General features: G+C 40.2%; 1 protein-coding gene across 1 annotated transcript in view; it reads left to right on the top strand.

Moving 5' to 3' along the window:
- Nucleotides 1-296: 296 nt before the first annotated feature.
- Nucleotides 297-15598, top strand: part of LOC149169659 (Hus1-like protein) — a 93196-nt gene continuing 77894 nt past the window's right edge. Inside the window, exons 1-2 of the mRNA XM_089428762.1 lie at nt 297-548; nt 776-900. Coding sequence (XP_089284888.1) covers nt 497-548; nt 776-900 — 177 coding nt within the window. The 5' untranslated portion in view covers nt 297-496. The remainder of the gene's footprint in view (nt 549-775; nt 901-15598) is intronic.

Raw genomic sequence — 15598 nt, 5'->3', positions numbered from 1 at the left:
TCCACCCTCCCAAAATTATCTTCTTTCTGCGATGCTCCCAATTAAGTTTGTTGTTGAAATCAATCCCAAAATACTTGTATTCATTTACTTCTTCAAAAATAATATATGCTGCCTTTATTATTATTATTTTTTATTTATTTGAAAAAATCATTATTTTGATTTTACTACGTCAACCCTTCATTATAACATTTTTACTTATTAGATCAACCCTTCATTAACATTTTTACTTATGGATCCGCCCTTCACCTCTCCCCAAAAATAAAACGAAGAAGCATAGATAGCTTACTTAATACCACAGGAAAATCCATTCAGACGAGAGTTCAGGGTAAAGTCTTATCTAGTAAATATTGGAAAATAAAATATAAGAAAACTTCAAATGTTTCGCGGGCAAAGCCCTTCCAGGGCAGCAAGACAACTCGAATGTCATCACGGGACATACCTATTCTAAGGGTCTTCACGTATCTACATACTGCACGTTGGAAGAGCGGAGGCCCTCATGAAATTCAAAGCTTTTCTCACCGTCAATGGAGTTAATTTGCTGGAACGAAGTAAGCTTTGGTTACCGTCTTCATTCCCCCTGTTTTTTAAAGCTTGTGGGTTCGTCCAACACAAAATTCTGCTTCCTATTTTTTAATAAATATCTGTTCTTGTCCCCCAGAATTGTATGTAGGCATCTACTCTTTCAGCAGAACTCGCAAGATACTTCATCTGAGGCATTCGTGCTTTCCACTGGAAATCACAATATAATTGGATTTTGGTCTTTTTCGTTTTTCAGGATTTGTCCCTGCATTTGATAAAATTGGGAGAGTGTGCCATTTGTACCTGACCAGAGATCATGTCATACTTTTGCATAATGTTCTCAACGCAGACGGTGTGCAAGCCATTGCTCAATTCAAAAAGGTTGGTTTAGCTGTTTAGATGCCTCACTTTGTCTTTTATATTCCTTTGTTTTGAGTCCATGGTCCAGAATCATTAAGAACTGCAGTGATATATAACTGATTCTCATTTTGCTGCTCATCCCTTAGAATACATGCTGCATAGGGCAAATTAACAGTATCGAAGGGGCCAGGTTGAATTCCTGTTTGTGGGTGTTGATCAGTTTGATAACATCCATATTTGGCAGCAGCTCCATCTCGGGGTGTACGAGTAGAATAACTCATAAGATCTGATATCATGGCTACTAATCGGCAATCACCACCCTTAATCGCTTGTTGAAACCTACTTCATGACATTATAGCCATCAATATCAAATGCTGGTCTATGGTAACTTTTGTTTTACACAACCTCGCAATAATCACGTGTTCAATAAATGATTTCTCTCTATATCTCTCGTTAAATACCTACATTTGGCTAAAGAGTTGCAACTGAGGGGTCTGTATTCCATCAAAGTCATTTAGGACTTGAACCTGGCCTAGGAGACCGCATTAACAAATGGCTACCTCTAACAGCACCTCTGCATTATCGTGCAATCAGTGTTGTCACTTTAAGACAACCTACAGCTTGAGAGATTTTTATCGACAGTATTAGCATTGGAAGCAAGCCTGCCTAATTTTGAACCAGGGTTATTGTTACTGCAAAAACTCCGACTTGTTGCTAGATGGCAACCTGAAAAATGTGAAATCCATCAGTGTATTTATAAATATCAAATTTCAAAGTATATATGATGCTCATGAATACACGTGTGCCAAATTTTTTAATCTGTAAATGTGTTTTTTCTTTATAATATAAGGCATATTCAAAAGAAAAATAAGTCTGTTTGGCACACATATTATTGTGGAATATTTTACTTTATTTGTTCAATTTATGAACCAATTTGATTGCTCAAGAAGTAGAAGCTGTCTGATTAATTCAAGAAATTCTGCCATTGCTGTTTCCATTTCGTTCAATTCTATGAAAACAACCGTAGGGTTTGGTTAATTTATGATAGAAACAGATGAAGTCTACTTCTAGCATATAATGACTGTAAGTTTGTTAGCATCAGTCTTTCCACAGATTTAAAAACTGATTAATGCAGTAGCTGTTTCCTCGTATGAAGTCAAGTCATGACCCAAAATTAATCTGATGGCAAACAAAATACCTGATGAGGATTTCGATATGTATGATATGGGCATCTTCATTACATGCAAAACCGGCTTTTGAGGGCATTTTCTCAATTTCGTTTTCCAATTAAATCTACCATGATAATATAAGAATGACTTGTGTAAAATGAAGAGACAAATATAATGGAATTGGCCATAAGAATTTCTTATAGTTGGTGTTGCAATCTTCCCAAGAGCTAGAAGCTAAAGGGCATCAATACGTGTGAGGTTCCCATTATTAACATTTTATATGTAGGGAGATCCTACTGTGCTTGAATCAGATCAATCAAGGAAGGGGGTAACCAAGTATAACCATACGCAAAAGCTCACAGGTCAATGCAACTTATTAGCTAACTAGACAATTGAAAACATGACTTTTGTTTGTAAAACTAATACAGTAAATGTGATTGTTCATTACCTTGACGTAATAGAATTATCTGTTTCCAGAGTGTTGAAAATAGTAGCGAGAAATTGATTCCTTGATTCATGCCTTAATTCAAGGAGTCAAATTTGAGTTTCTTCTTGTGCATGCTCGAGTTCCTAAAATTTAGGGATGTCCCTAAAATTAGGACGAGTTAGGTTGCAGTTAACTTATGTGTTGAAATTGAAGGTAGAGTTTTTTGATTTTCTAGTGTGAGTTGACCGAGGACAAACACAAGTGATTGAGTTTCAAATGGTTAACTTGAAATAGGATGAGTTGCATGAGCAGTTAACTCATGCTAAATCAATCAATCCCAAAATCATTCCTTAATTAGAAATTCACTAATTTTAGCCATCCGAATTGCTATAAAGATGGAACGAAGGCACAATTGTATTCACTTGTGTATGCACCAGTTTTGTGTGTAAGCTTGTAAGTGAGCGTGACAAGAAGAAGGTTTGTGCTAGTTGGTATAAGACAATTTTTCCCTTGGCTCATGCGTTAGAATTTAGGAGCTAAAGGTTCAGCTCTTGCGCAAGGAATTAGGGACTTGGTTGCTTGGGTTTGCGCTAGGAATTTGGAGCAGAGGAGGAGCAAAGGAGCTAAAGGATCAGCTCTTGCGCAAGGAATAAAGGACTTGGTTCCTTGGGTTTGCGCTAGGAATTTGGAGCAGAGGAGGAGCAAGGGAAGCAGGCAGCGTGGTCAACATTCTTGCAAGGGTTTCATGCTTAGGATATGCAGGGAGAAGGGTGTATTCTCCAAGTGAAACATTGTATTTGTAAGAGATCAATTGATCAGTTTCTATCAATAAACAAGCAGAGCATTTTCCCAGTTGGGTTCCCTATAAAAAAACTATCTTGAATTGTGTGAATTGTATTTATTTCTGTTCCTATTCTGCTGCAAATTTGAAGTAGAGAAATTCTGTGTTTTAGTGAAAAGAAACTAGTTTTCAGATTGTTCACTATAGCAGATCAGAATTTCATGGATTTTCTACATGGTATCAAAGCATAGAACAGAATAAAGATCAGCACATCCAAGGAGCAAAAACATCAAAAGAAGATACCTTGAGGCAACCGCAGATCAGGAGCCCTAGCGAAGGAGAGATACTGGACTTTTCTGGGTCCAATAATCTTGTGACAGCAGGCAGAGTTTGTGGAGTTACAGCCAGCATAGAGGAGACATCTAGAGGGCTAAATCCTCAAGAACATGTCTGTATATTTATGTGTCTTTGGGATGACATTTGCACTGCTGTAGGTGTCCTTTTGGGAGGCCGAAAAGCTAGGACAGTGGGCAGAAAAGTGTCCTAAAGGCCAGCGAAGAAGAGGAGTTGTAGAGGAAGGGCAGCTGCAGGTTTTGGGTGGAGAGTTTCTCTAGAAACAGGTCTGAATATTTTCTAAGTATGCCCTAGTGCGGCCCAGTCCTGTAGGTGGTCTCTTTGAGTACCAAATAGGCCAAACAGTGGACTGTACAAAGGCAAGAAGGACAATGAATAAGGGAGGATTGTTGGGGAAGCTAATCTGCAGTATTTGGAGGCATAGAGGGCTGAGTTTGTGGGGCTGTAACTATAGTTACAGTCAGCCCTAACAGAGGGCCGAGAATTGCAGAGAAGGGCACAGAAGCCGAGGTCAAGAGGAGCAACAGTTGGCTGAGAAAACAAGGTATGTTTTGTCCTCTTGAATTTGATGTTTGCTAGTGGATGAGGTGTTCAGTTTGGACAGTTTTGTTTGGCATCTTAAGGACTGTTAGGAGGGCTGTAGTAGGTGCCAAAAGAGCCCTAAGAACAGTCACTTATAAAGGAATTTGAGGACTGTTAGAAGGGCAAAATCAGAGAAGCCCTAAGGGCTAGTTCTTGAAGGAATAAGGACCAGCCAAGTGGGCTTATGAACAAGCCCTAAGTTGACTGTTGGAGAAGGACTTTTGACAGTGATAGAGGGCAGCCTCCATGCCCTAAGTTTGTCTTCATTGGAGTAGCACAGGAAGGTAGAAGTGGGAAGAGTGTGAAGTCCCAAAGTGTTGTGTTCTTGAAGGACTAAGGAGCAACAAGTGGGCAGTTGATGAAGACCCTATGTGTTGACTCATTGATGGACTAATGATCAGCTAGAGGGCAAACAGTTTGAGTAGCCTATGTTCAGTCTTCTTGGAGCAGCCAAGAGAGATTAATAGTGGCAAATTTGACGGTTGGAGATGCAAGGTTTCTGAAGTAGCAGAAGTTGAAGTGATCAATAGAAGAGGAGCCAAAGTACCTGCCAGATGTGTTCAAGGAGCATCCTTCCAATGACTGGGAACAAGAAGAGTTTCAGCGACCTGAAGGAGAAGGACTTTTAGTTTCAGATTGAGCTAGGAGATGATGGTCAGTGTGCAGATAGGGGAGTTGGTACTGTTAGTTTTTAGAGGGAGTCAGATAATCGTCTTCATCTCAAAGATGTTCTCTATGTTCCAGGATTGAGGCAGAATCTTGTTTCGGTAGACCCACCCTTGAGGACAAGAGATATGATGTCATCTAAAACAGAGGTAAGGCTTACCTCCAACACTTAGCATCTGGATGTAAGAAGCAGATAGGTGTGAGGGTGAAGAATCTCTACAATTTGCAGGTAGAGATAGGTGCAACCATGAGCAACAAGGCAGGGAGAGCTCAGAGTAGAGGAGTGGTGGTTGAGCGAGAGCAGGATAAAGCTCTCAAGATGGAGCCTCAACCAATATCTCAGTTTCAGGTTAAGCTAGTTGGCAGTTGGGCTAACCAGTAGGATGATGATGATGATGATGATGATGAGGACCATAGTCTTGGGCGAGTGGAGGTAGCCACTTAGTCAGAGACTTCTAGTATAAGGAAAGTTTGAGCCAAGTGGGCAGAGGAGTTGGTTAAGGGATATCGGAAGAGAGTTGAGTCTTCCAACATCAAGAAGCAGCCACAAAGGTACACAGGGTACATGGCACTTATGACTAAAGAAGTGGACTCGTAGAGCATGGTGGGAAAGAACTTATTCAAAGCAGGTTCCACAGAAGAAAGCAGGGAAGTCTTCTAGTTCAAAGGGAGCAACTGCAGCAGTGGAGAACTTGGTAGTATTGGGGACAGATCCAGGTGGACGAGGTTCTTCTAGGAATCCCTTCCTCGCTAAGAGGGAGTGTTGAAAATAGTAGTGAGAAATTGATTCCTTGATTTGTGCCTTAATTCAAGGAGTCAAATTCGAGTTCCTTCTTGTGCATGCTTGAGTTCCTAAAATTTAGGAGTGTCCCTAAAAATTAGGACGAGTTAGGTTGCAGTTAACTGATGTGTTGAAATTGAAGGTCGAGTTCTTGATTTTCTAGTGTGAGTTGATTGAGGAAAAACACAAGTGATTGAGTTTCAAGTGGTTGACTTGAAATAGGACGAGTTGCATGATCAATTAACTCATGCTAACTAAATCGATCACAAAATCATTCCTTAATTAGAAATTCATTGATTTTAGTCATCCAAATTGCTATAAAGAAGGAACGAAGGCACAATGTATTCACTCTTGTTTGCACCAGTTTTGTGGGTAAGCTTGTAAGTGAGCGTGACAAGAAGAAGGCTTGTGCGAATTGGTAGAAGGCAGTTTTTCCCTTGGCTCATGCGCTATAATTTAGGAGCTAAAGGATCAACTCTTGCGCAAGGAATTAGGGACTTGGTTCCTTGGGTTTGCGCTAGGAATTTGGAGCAGAGGAGGAGCAAGGGAAGAAGGCAGCGTGATCAGCATTCTTGCAAGGGTTTCATGCTTAGGATAAACAGAGAGAAGGGTGTATTCTCCAAGTGAAACAATTGTATTTGTAAGAGATCAATTGCTCAGTTTCTATCAATAAACAAGCAGAGGGTTTTCCCAGTTGGGTTCCCTATAAAACTCTGTCTTGGATTGTGTGAATTATATTTATTTCTGTTCCTATTCCGCTGCAAATTTGAAGTAGAGAAATTCTGTGTTTTAGTGAAAAGAAGCTAGTTTTCAGATTGTTCACTATAGCAGATCAGAATCTCGTGGATTTTCTACACAGAGCATGTCTCAAGCAGAGATGGTGGGTACTTGTAAATGATTGCTGCTGTTTCCCTTTCATTTTTGGCAGCAATTGCTTTCAAGTTTTACTTAACTAGGATTGGCAATTTAACTTTGGTTGTCAATTTCTCTCTTCCACTCTAAATCATCTTATAGCTTTAATGTTGATAATAATCAATCTCACTGTGCAGTTTCTTCTTTAAGCATGAGATGTTGATTTTTCCCTCACTCTATAGGCACCATAGAGCTTAGGTTGAAGCTTGTTCTCGCCTTGTTGCTTGGGAGTTGTTTTCTTGTAGGACTGGAGATGCATAAAGGCTATATCTCTAATTTCAAAGTGGCATTTTGGATGACGTGGATCAGCCTGTTGGTTTGTACTATTAGTTGTTATGGCTGTGTTCTTATCGAGAATGGTGTAATCCTCAGTTTTTGCCATGTTCTACTCATATTGTGTCATTAATGTAATCATTTATTATAATACTAGGTTGTGGTTAAGGCTAACCTAGTCATCATTTTGTAGGTCCATAATGCCTCCTTGGGGAAAGTGCCCTACCTACTTGAGTCGTGTAAATACACAACGACTCTTTCATTTGTAAAATCATCTTGTGAGCTATTGTTCTCTCTAAAATTGTTTAAGCATATGGGCACCATCTCTAGTGTTGTGTTATTTTGTTCCATGGCTGTTTTTCTCTCTCTTTAGCACATTTGGTGTCTTCCTTCTTGCGCACCTATAAACAACTCTACAGCACTTCTTTAGTGCCCTTTCTTCTTTGGGGTTGGTTGTTTGGTTTCATTTGATCCTCATTCTCTTGTACAATTCTCAACATGGTATCAGAATGGGAGTAAACCTTTCTCTACTCATTTTGTTTATGGTTAGGGTTTCTTGTTCGTTGTTCATGCTGGTATATTTTCTGATCAGTGTTTGGCACGTGGAAGAGTGCCTAACTTGAGGATTTACAAGGCTGCTTTCATGGTGTATTATTGGCTGGAGAAAGGCACCTTATTTGATGCCATTTGAGCTAGCTTTATGCACTTGTATTGAATATCTTGCCCATAGATTGGAGTGCCCAACATTGGGGTTTACTTACCGATTTATTTCAGCCATCTTTTGTTGAGCTGATCTGTCTCTATGGGCTGATGGCATCACTATTTTTTGTGATCACCATCTTTCTTATTTTTATTTACAGCATTAGTTCAGAGGTGTTTGGCTAGTGGCATTGCTCTAAGGGCTGTGGAACTAGGTTTCCAGATCTGATTTTTTTCAGCAATTGTTCTGTAGATTTGTGGTTAGTGGCTTGCCCTAAGGGATGTGAATCTAGCGATTCCAGATCTGATTTCTTCAGCAGTTGATCTGGAATCTTTTTCTCTAGTGGTATTGCCCTAAGGGCTGTAGAACTGGGGTTTCCAGATCTTATTTTCTCTGTAGCTAATCTGAAGATTTTTTTGGCTATTGGTGTTGCCGTAAGGGCTGTACAATTAGGGTTTTCAGATCATCTCTCCTTTGGGTTTAAAAAAACTCTCTTTGAAACCGAATGCTACTCGTTCACTTTTGCAGCATAGTTTTCTCTCTGTTTGTCTCTTGCTAAGGCTTGCACCATCCTATTGCAGATTCCATACAATGCAGATTTTTTGGAAGAAGTTGGTACTATTTCATCCTGGGGTTCTAATCAAGGTGGTTTTTTGCATACCTATTTGCATCATCTTGGAACATAATGGAGTCAGTAGTAGTTTCCCTAGTAAATGCGGCTACTTATATTTGGGCTGATTAGATAAGGAAAAATCTATTTCTAATTTTTGTCATAATGAGGGATATGTCTCCTAGTCTTGCATGATTTGTCCTCAACAAATTGAAGAACTTGCAAGAGTAACAGGTTCTGACAGGGATCGTTTCTACAACAGTGATCAAATAGTTTACAGTGCACATAAGGTTGTGCAATTTGTGCATGGGTTTGAGCTATTGTCCCAAACCCTTGATCAAAGTATGACTTCTTCAGTTTTGGAATTCAGATTTTTTGGAACAATTACGTGTGTCCATATTTCAATAGAGTGTCTATATGATCCTCCTAGTACGATATTCAAATCCTCTCTGTGGTAGAGTTTCTATTTATGATCTGCTAGGATTGTTTCTACTACTTCTTACTAAGGAATATTCTATGGATGATTTGCAGCCTGTTATAGTGGATCTTTATCTATCACAGTATGAGGCTTTGTGAGAGGCCTCACAAAGCAAGAAGTAGATTATGATATAACAATGAGGTGGTTTCCATTGTCACCTTAGCACTCCACCACCTAATCTTTAATGGAATTTCACCACACGGGAGGCTTCCGAGTATATATCATCTAATAGGTTGGGTACTTGCCTCATACTTGATCAATGCTTTTGGTTTGAGTGAAGGGTACATTTTTGCGAAGGCCATCACAAAGGAGTTCAACAATCAACACCACCAACATTGGGGTACATATAGGGCTTTGTGCTCCTGATTAAATTCCAATCGCATACCCTCACATGTGATGGAATCTAATGAAATGTTGCAATCCCATTGATCTTGAAATGCTGAAAACTGTTAAGTCTGCTGAATTTTGAATGGGATATGAAATTCTATTTTCTTCATATGAGGTCCAATGAGGTTGGAACCACTCTCAAACAACCTGAAACATTTAATGATAATGTTAAAGAATTTAACATTACCATTTGGGACCATCTAGGAAGCATCTAGGGAGTGCCTAGGGAGTGTCGAGGAAGCATGACAGGAGCACTGTTCAACACATAGCAGTTCCAAATTCCCAGGAACTGTAGGTGGCTCTTTTTGACATTGTTTTGGGGACATTTTTTCAACAATGTTTCGGACCTGTTTCTTTGTGCCTTGGAGCAGACCTAGGCAGGCCTAAAGTTAGCGTCGTTGCAGCTCGAATTAACTCTTTGTTGCAGGCCAAAATCATTCTTTTTGGAGCCTAAATTAGCCCTTGTTGCAGGTCTGAACTTTTGTGGAGGCCAAGTCCTAGGTTGTCTAGGCTACAGGCCTGTAGGTCTGTTAAAAGAGGAGTGACAGAAGTGGAAAATACTTGAATGAGGATGATTTGAAAGATAAGGAAGAAGCACAACTAAAGCCAACAAAAGGGAAAAGCCTAAATAGTGGACATCGAGCTACCAAGCTAAGTTGAGTTGTAGAGGATCGATGTTCTCATCTATTCAATAGGTTGGAGTCTGAACAACAGTAAGTTGGTGCTTACAGAGGATTGGTGTTCCCATCATCTAAACAGGTTGGAACCTACAACCTTGGCATGGAATGAAGACCCCATTGCCCAATGGATGAGGCACTCATAAATTTTTTTGAAGATCAAAAGTCCAGCAGGGCATCTCTGCCCCTTTGCTCTCTCTACTTTCTCTCCCTTCTTCTCTCAAATTCTGTAACCCCATTGGGGAATTGTAATAAATGAATGCTAGCATGATGAACTTATGTAACTGACTTATGCAACTTGGGGCTTGGTTACTAAGTGAGTCCACTTTAGAGTGTTTTTTTCACATGACTAATTATTTTCGCTCTTTAGCGGTAAATAACTAGTCAATTTTTTTCACTCATATACCTCCAAGCTAGAGTGCTGCTTAATAGCTGAGCCTTGGGTTTGTCCTAATGTCTAGGGCCAATGTATATTATCATGCCAGGCTATATCCAGAGTCTTACAAAATTTGACTAGGTATTTCTAGGAATTTTTAATAATTAAAAATTTCCACAGGACAATAATTTTAATTAATTTCCTATGTAATAATGTAAATAAGTGGTGCTTGGAAATGTTGGTGGCATATCAGTGCTCAAAATTCATTCTCAGAGCACCAACATTATCCTAGTACCCACTTTGGGGATCAAAAAATAATTATTTTCCCATGAAAACACACTTTTATTCAAAAGTGAGGAGAAAAAGACGAGAAAATTCAAAAATAAATAAATCGGGGAGACAAAATAAAGGCAACAATAGTTAAGAGATGTTTTGGCATTCAAAATCAAGTCAAAGAGAAGTTCAAAGCCCACTTGGAGGCGACATCAGTCAGGCTGCCAAATAGGTTGAGTTGACTAGCTATTAGGGAGGTTGAATCCCTTTTCTTGGGTGCTCACAGATTTGAGGATCAATTGACTAGCTGAAAGGGTGTGTTGGCACAAAGTTTTAGGGGAGTTGTCTCCCCCTTAACACCCCCTCCTCCTCCACATGTCTACACATGTGCTATGCTGGCCTCACTAATAGGCATACACACAACACTAAGAGACACATGTAGGCCTACCTTGACAGTAGTACGCAGCAGAGATTACACTTGGCTTTGACCACAAGTTGGGAGTTAGAGATAACTCCTCTTCACTCACAGTTGATGCCACACTTGGCAGGTAGTTTACCAATGCGCATGCAATCAAGGGAATGCGCACAACAGAAGAAGATCAGCACTGCTCGTCAAGGAGATTAACACAACAGTCACATTGCCACTTGGAGAAGTCAACCTTCCTTGGGATTCTCATCATCTTAGCCACTTGTTGATTGCATTTTCATTGGGATATTCTCTCATTCTTGTTAGTTTTTTATGGTTGGGTAGCGTTAGACAGGTGTTCTAGTCTTGACTTTGGTCAGAGAGGTTCAAAAATGCAAGATCTCCAGAACCCAAAAAAAGTTCCAGGAGAAAACACCTAGAGATGGCTCAATTAAGTTAATTAGTCAATAATTAAATATTTCCTAAGTCTAACTTAGGAAAAGTGATTAATTAACAATAATTAATTGAGAAAAGTGAGATTTCTCTAGAAACTCACATGGATTGACTCAGAATTGATCTTACCCGTTGATGAGGATTTAATCATGGTTGTTGGTGAGCCAATGAGATATTATAAGAGGAGGTCGATGGGGTTGGAGATAGACACACTTTGTGAGCGAGTTTCCTTGGCAGATCGAGCTACCTAGTTGCAGTGATTCAACAGGGAGAAAAGTTTGAGCCAGAAGGGACACAAAGGCTAAGAGGGAGCAATAGAAGAGAATCTGGAGGAAGTTTCCAGTTTCGGAGAGGCAACAACAAGAGGCAGAGTTATTCCACTAGAGGCTGCGCAGGGATTGCACAGGCAACTTTAGAGTGGAAATTAATTTAGTTGAGCAGGGGGACGATTCAACTTCTAGAGGTCGGGAATTTTTCCTAGAGGGTTGGAGGATACTTCCAACAACAGTAGTAGGCAAGACATTTGAATCAAAGTCAGGTTCCAGGAATGCGAGTTACAAGCTATGCAACATCAGTGCAGAAACCTATGCGGAGGTTTTGGACGACCAATTTTTTGAGTGGTGTTGTGTTGGGATTGCCTGTGACGGAGGGAGAAATTTCCTCAATAATTTTGTCAGATTTTCTTGCTGAGGATTGTCAGTATTTTGGAATCTAGATTGTACTTAGATTATTTCACTGCTACATAATAATAAAACCCTCATCTGCTGCACCAATTTTCCCGCATTGGGTTTTTCTAGGGACAATTGTCCAAAAATAACTGTCATATTTTTTATTATATGCACTCTATATTTCTTAGTTTCCAACATTTTATTTTCCCCAACGTTTTTATTGTGAAAATTGCAGTTGTGATTTTATTCGTTATTTGCCGTAGCAAATAAACTGCACTTAATTTTTAATCAGTTAGAAGAATAATTTCTAGTTGTTGCAATAGATTGAAAATTTCACATGGTATTAGAGCAAGTTTGACAGATCAGAGGCTCAAAGACGAAGAGGGAGAAATTTCGCAGTTCAGAGGGAGTTTGAGCGAATTTCTTCTAGGTTTGCTAGAGGCTGGCCAGGCTGTGCGAATTACTAGAAAGGGGTTTGATTTTCTAGTTGCAGGTCGTATGAAAGTTCGATTTGTTCAGTAGTAGTTCTTGTAGGCAGTGGTGAAGCCATGTAGCAGTTCTGGTAAGCAGATTAGTATTTTCGTTGAGCAGATCTGGGCGTAGTTGATTAGTAGCAGTTTTTGCAGTTGCAGATCAAAGCTAGGTGGAAGAGAAATAGCACACAGAGGGGTTTTTCTCAGAGGGATTCTAGATTCAATTTTCTAAAGGAAGTCCTTGATTTCCAGTTGCAGGTGGCAATAACAGCTGGTAGGACTGCGCATTCCAAGAGCTAGTGCGAGTAGTAGAAGCAAGAAACCTAGCAAGAAAGGAAGAGATTCCTATATATTTCCTAGTTGTGAGTTTTGCAAGAAATGGCCTTAATAGGACTTCGAGATCAGGATAGGCTAGATGGAGCCTCGAATTATTGTATTTGGAAAGCCAAAATGTCTTTTCTGTTAGATGAGCATGGTCTGAAGACATACGCTAAGAGAATTGTAGCTATATCGACAAACCCTTAGCAACTAGAGAACTACAATAAGGAGATGGCCAAGGTGAAGCGGTTTTTCCTTGATGGCGTTCGGGATCATGTAGTCTCACTCATAGCGACCAAGAATACATCCAAAGAAATGTGGGATGCTCTCGCATCACTCTACCAGAATCCTTTTCATAATCAGAAGATGTTCTCGAAGGAGAAGCTGAGAACCACTAGGATGCAAAAGGGAGAAGGAGTTATTCCCTACCTCACCAAGATTCAGGATGTTCGGAATGAGCTTACCACAGTTGGAGAGACTCCTCAAGACGCTGAGCTGGTGCGTGTAGCTATCAATGGTTTCACCGAGGAATGGGCTACTTTTGTCTAAGGTATCACTGGACTAGATTAGCTTCCAGGTTGGAGTCGATTGTGGGCAGATTTTACGCAGGAGGAGATGAGGCTTGCTCTAGTCAAGAGTAGTTTTAGTGGCAACAACAAAGGATTGAAGAGTGTGAAAGAGGAGGAGAAAACAACCCTTGCATCGAAGGGAAAAGAAAAGAAAGGTCCCAGTCTGGGACAAGGCTCACAGGGAGGAGAAAAGAAGAAGGATATGTCAAAGATCAAGTGCTTCAGATGTGATGAGTTTGGTCACTACAATACCCAATGTCCTCAGAGGAAGAAGGACAAGGAGGAGAAGCAGGATCGGGCAATAGCTTTGGCGGAGATTGACAATTTGTCTTCCATGTTGGAGGATGAATTCACACTATATGCAGCTATACCTCCAGGAGAGAAGTGGGGTAACATTGAACTTTAGTCATCAGAGTTGCAAAATTTCTGGGTAGGGTTCTAGGAGGATAGCATTGGATAGGTGTTTCCTCATGGATCAATACCCTTGCTACAGGGGCCACATTATTTAGTAGCAGATGGATCAGTGTCAAATGGCGTAGTCAATTCTTGAGGGACAGTTGCAGTACTAGTTGTAGTCAGACGATGAAGGGCATAGAGCAGTTGCAGTGTAGACATTGGTAGCAATCAGATTCTCAGGAGACAATTGCAGTTCATAGGACAATTGATTCGGTTCTCAGTTGCAGTAGTTGCAGCAACAACAACAACATGAGATTAGTTGCAGCGCAAAGCAGAGTTGGCAACTATACAGGTAGTACAGTGTACTGTCAAGAACAGCGCAGATGCAGGATGGTTTAGCTACAGAGTGGCAGATGAATCAAAGTTGTGCAGCGGCTTGGTGGGCAGTGGCAGGTTGTCACAGTTGTCAGACATCAACAACGTGTATGGGAGGATGTTATGAGATCGTTTAGAACACCTTCCTCACTAAGAGGGAGTGTTTGTTTTTGATGGTTGAGTAGCATAAGACAAGCGTTCTAGTCTCGACTCTGGTCAGAGAGGCTTAGAAACACAAGATCTCCAGAACCTAGAAAAAGTTCTAGGAGAAAACACCTAGAGATGGCTCAATTAAGTTAATTAGTCAATAATTAAATATTTCCTAAGTCTAACTTAGGAAAAGTGATTAATTAACAAAATTAATTGAGAAAGGTGAGATTTCTCTAGAAACTCACATGCATTGACTCAGAGATGATCTTAACCATTGATGAGGATTTAGTCATGGCCATTGGTGAGCCAACAAGAGATTATAAGAGGAGGTCGATGGGGTTGGAGATAGACACACTTTGTGAGCGAGTTTCCTTGGCAGATCGAGCTACTTAGTTGTAGTGATTCAATAGGAAGAGAAGTTCAAGCTAGAAGGGACGCAGAGGCTAAGAGGGATCCGAAGGAAGTTTCCAGTTTAGAAGAGGCAACAACAAGAGGCAGATTTATTCCACTAGAGGTTGCGTAGGCAACTTCAGAGTGGTAGATTGATGTTGCTGAGTAGGGGGTCGATTCAACTTCCAGAGGCCGGGAAAAGTTTCCAAAGAGCCAAAGGGACACTTCCAGCAGTAGCAATAGGCATGACGTTTGACTGAGAGGCAGATTCCAGGAGTGCGAGTTACAGGCTGCGCAACATCAACGTAGAAGCTTGTGCAGGCCAATTTTCTAAGTGGTGTTGTGCCAAGATTGCCGGTGGAGGAGGGAGAAATTCCCTTAATAATTTTTCCAGATTCTCTTACTGAGGATTGCTAGTATTTTGGCATCTAGATTGTACTTAGATTATTTCACTACTGCATAATAATAAAACCCTCATCTGCTACACCGGTTTTCCCGCTTTGGGATTTTCCAGGGATAATTGTCCAAAAATAACTATGTCAATTTTTTTTATTGTATGTGCTCTATATTTCTCAGTTTCCAACTTTTTATTTTTTGCTGCGTTTTTATGGTGAAAATTGCAGTTGTGATTTTATTCGTTATTTTCCGTAGCAAATAAACTGCACTTAATTCTTAATCAGTCAGAAGAATATATCCAGTTGCTGAAATAGATTGAAAGTTTCACAATTCTTGTATAAATAAAGTTCCCATTTGCTCATTCTCCCATGGTTGGAAGCTTGGCACTTGGGTAGACTCTGCCAAATGTGTAATTGCTCGTTAAACACACACATGGAATGGTGAACACAATATGAAGATAATCGCGAGATGCATTTACTATTCACAAGATGTACATTTATAATACATTGTTATGGCTGTTGGTTTCATATTCCAAGGTCTCTTGGATTCTAGTGACTGTTCAACTTCCACCACACCAAGCCTTAATGGATTAGGTGTCCAACATTCCCCCCTTAATCTGAAGGGGTATATACGAGTCCAAGAAGAGAGCTATAATACAAAATGTCAGCAATGGGCTGAA

Source organism: Pinus tabuliformis, chromosome 4_2, assembly GCF_031772625.1.
Source record: "Pinus tabuliformis cultivar Carrire ecotype Pingquan chromosome 4_2, CPIR1, whole genome shotgun sequence".
Lineage (NCBI taxonomy): Eukaryota > Viridiplantae > Streptophyta > Pinopsida > Pinales > Pinaceae > Pinus > Pinus tabuliformis.
This window is presented reverse-complemented; position numbering and strand designations above follow the sequence as displayed.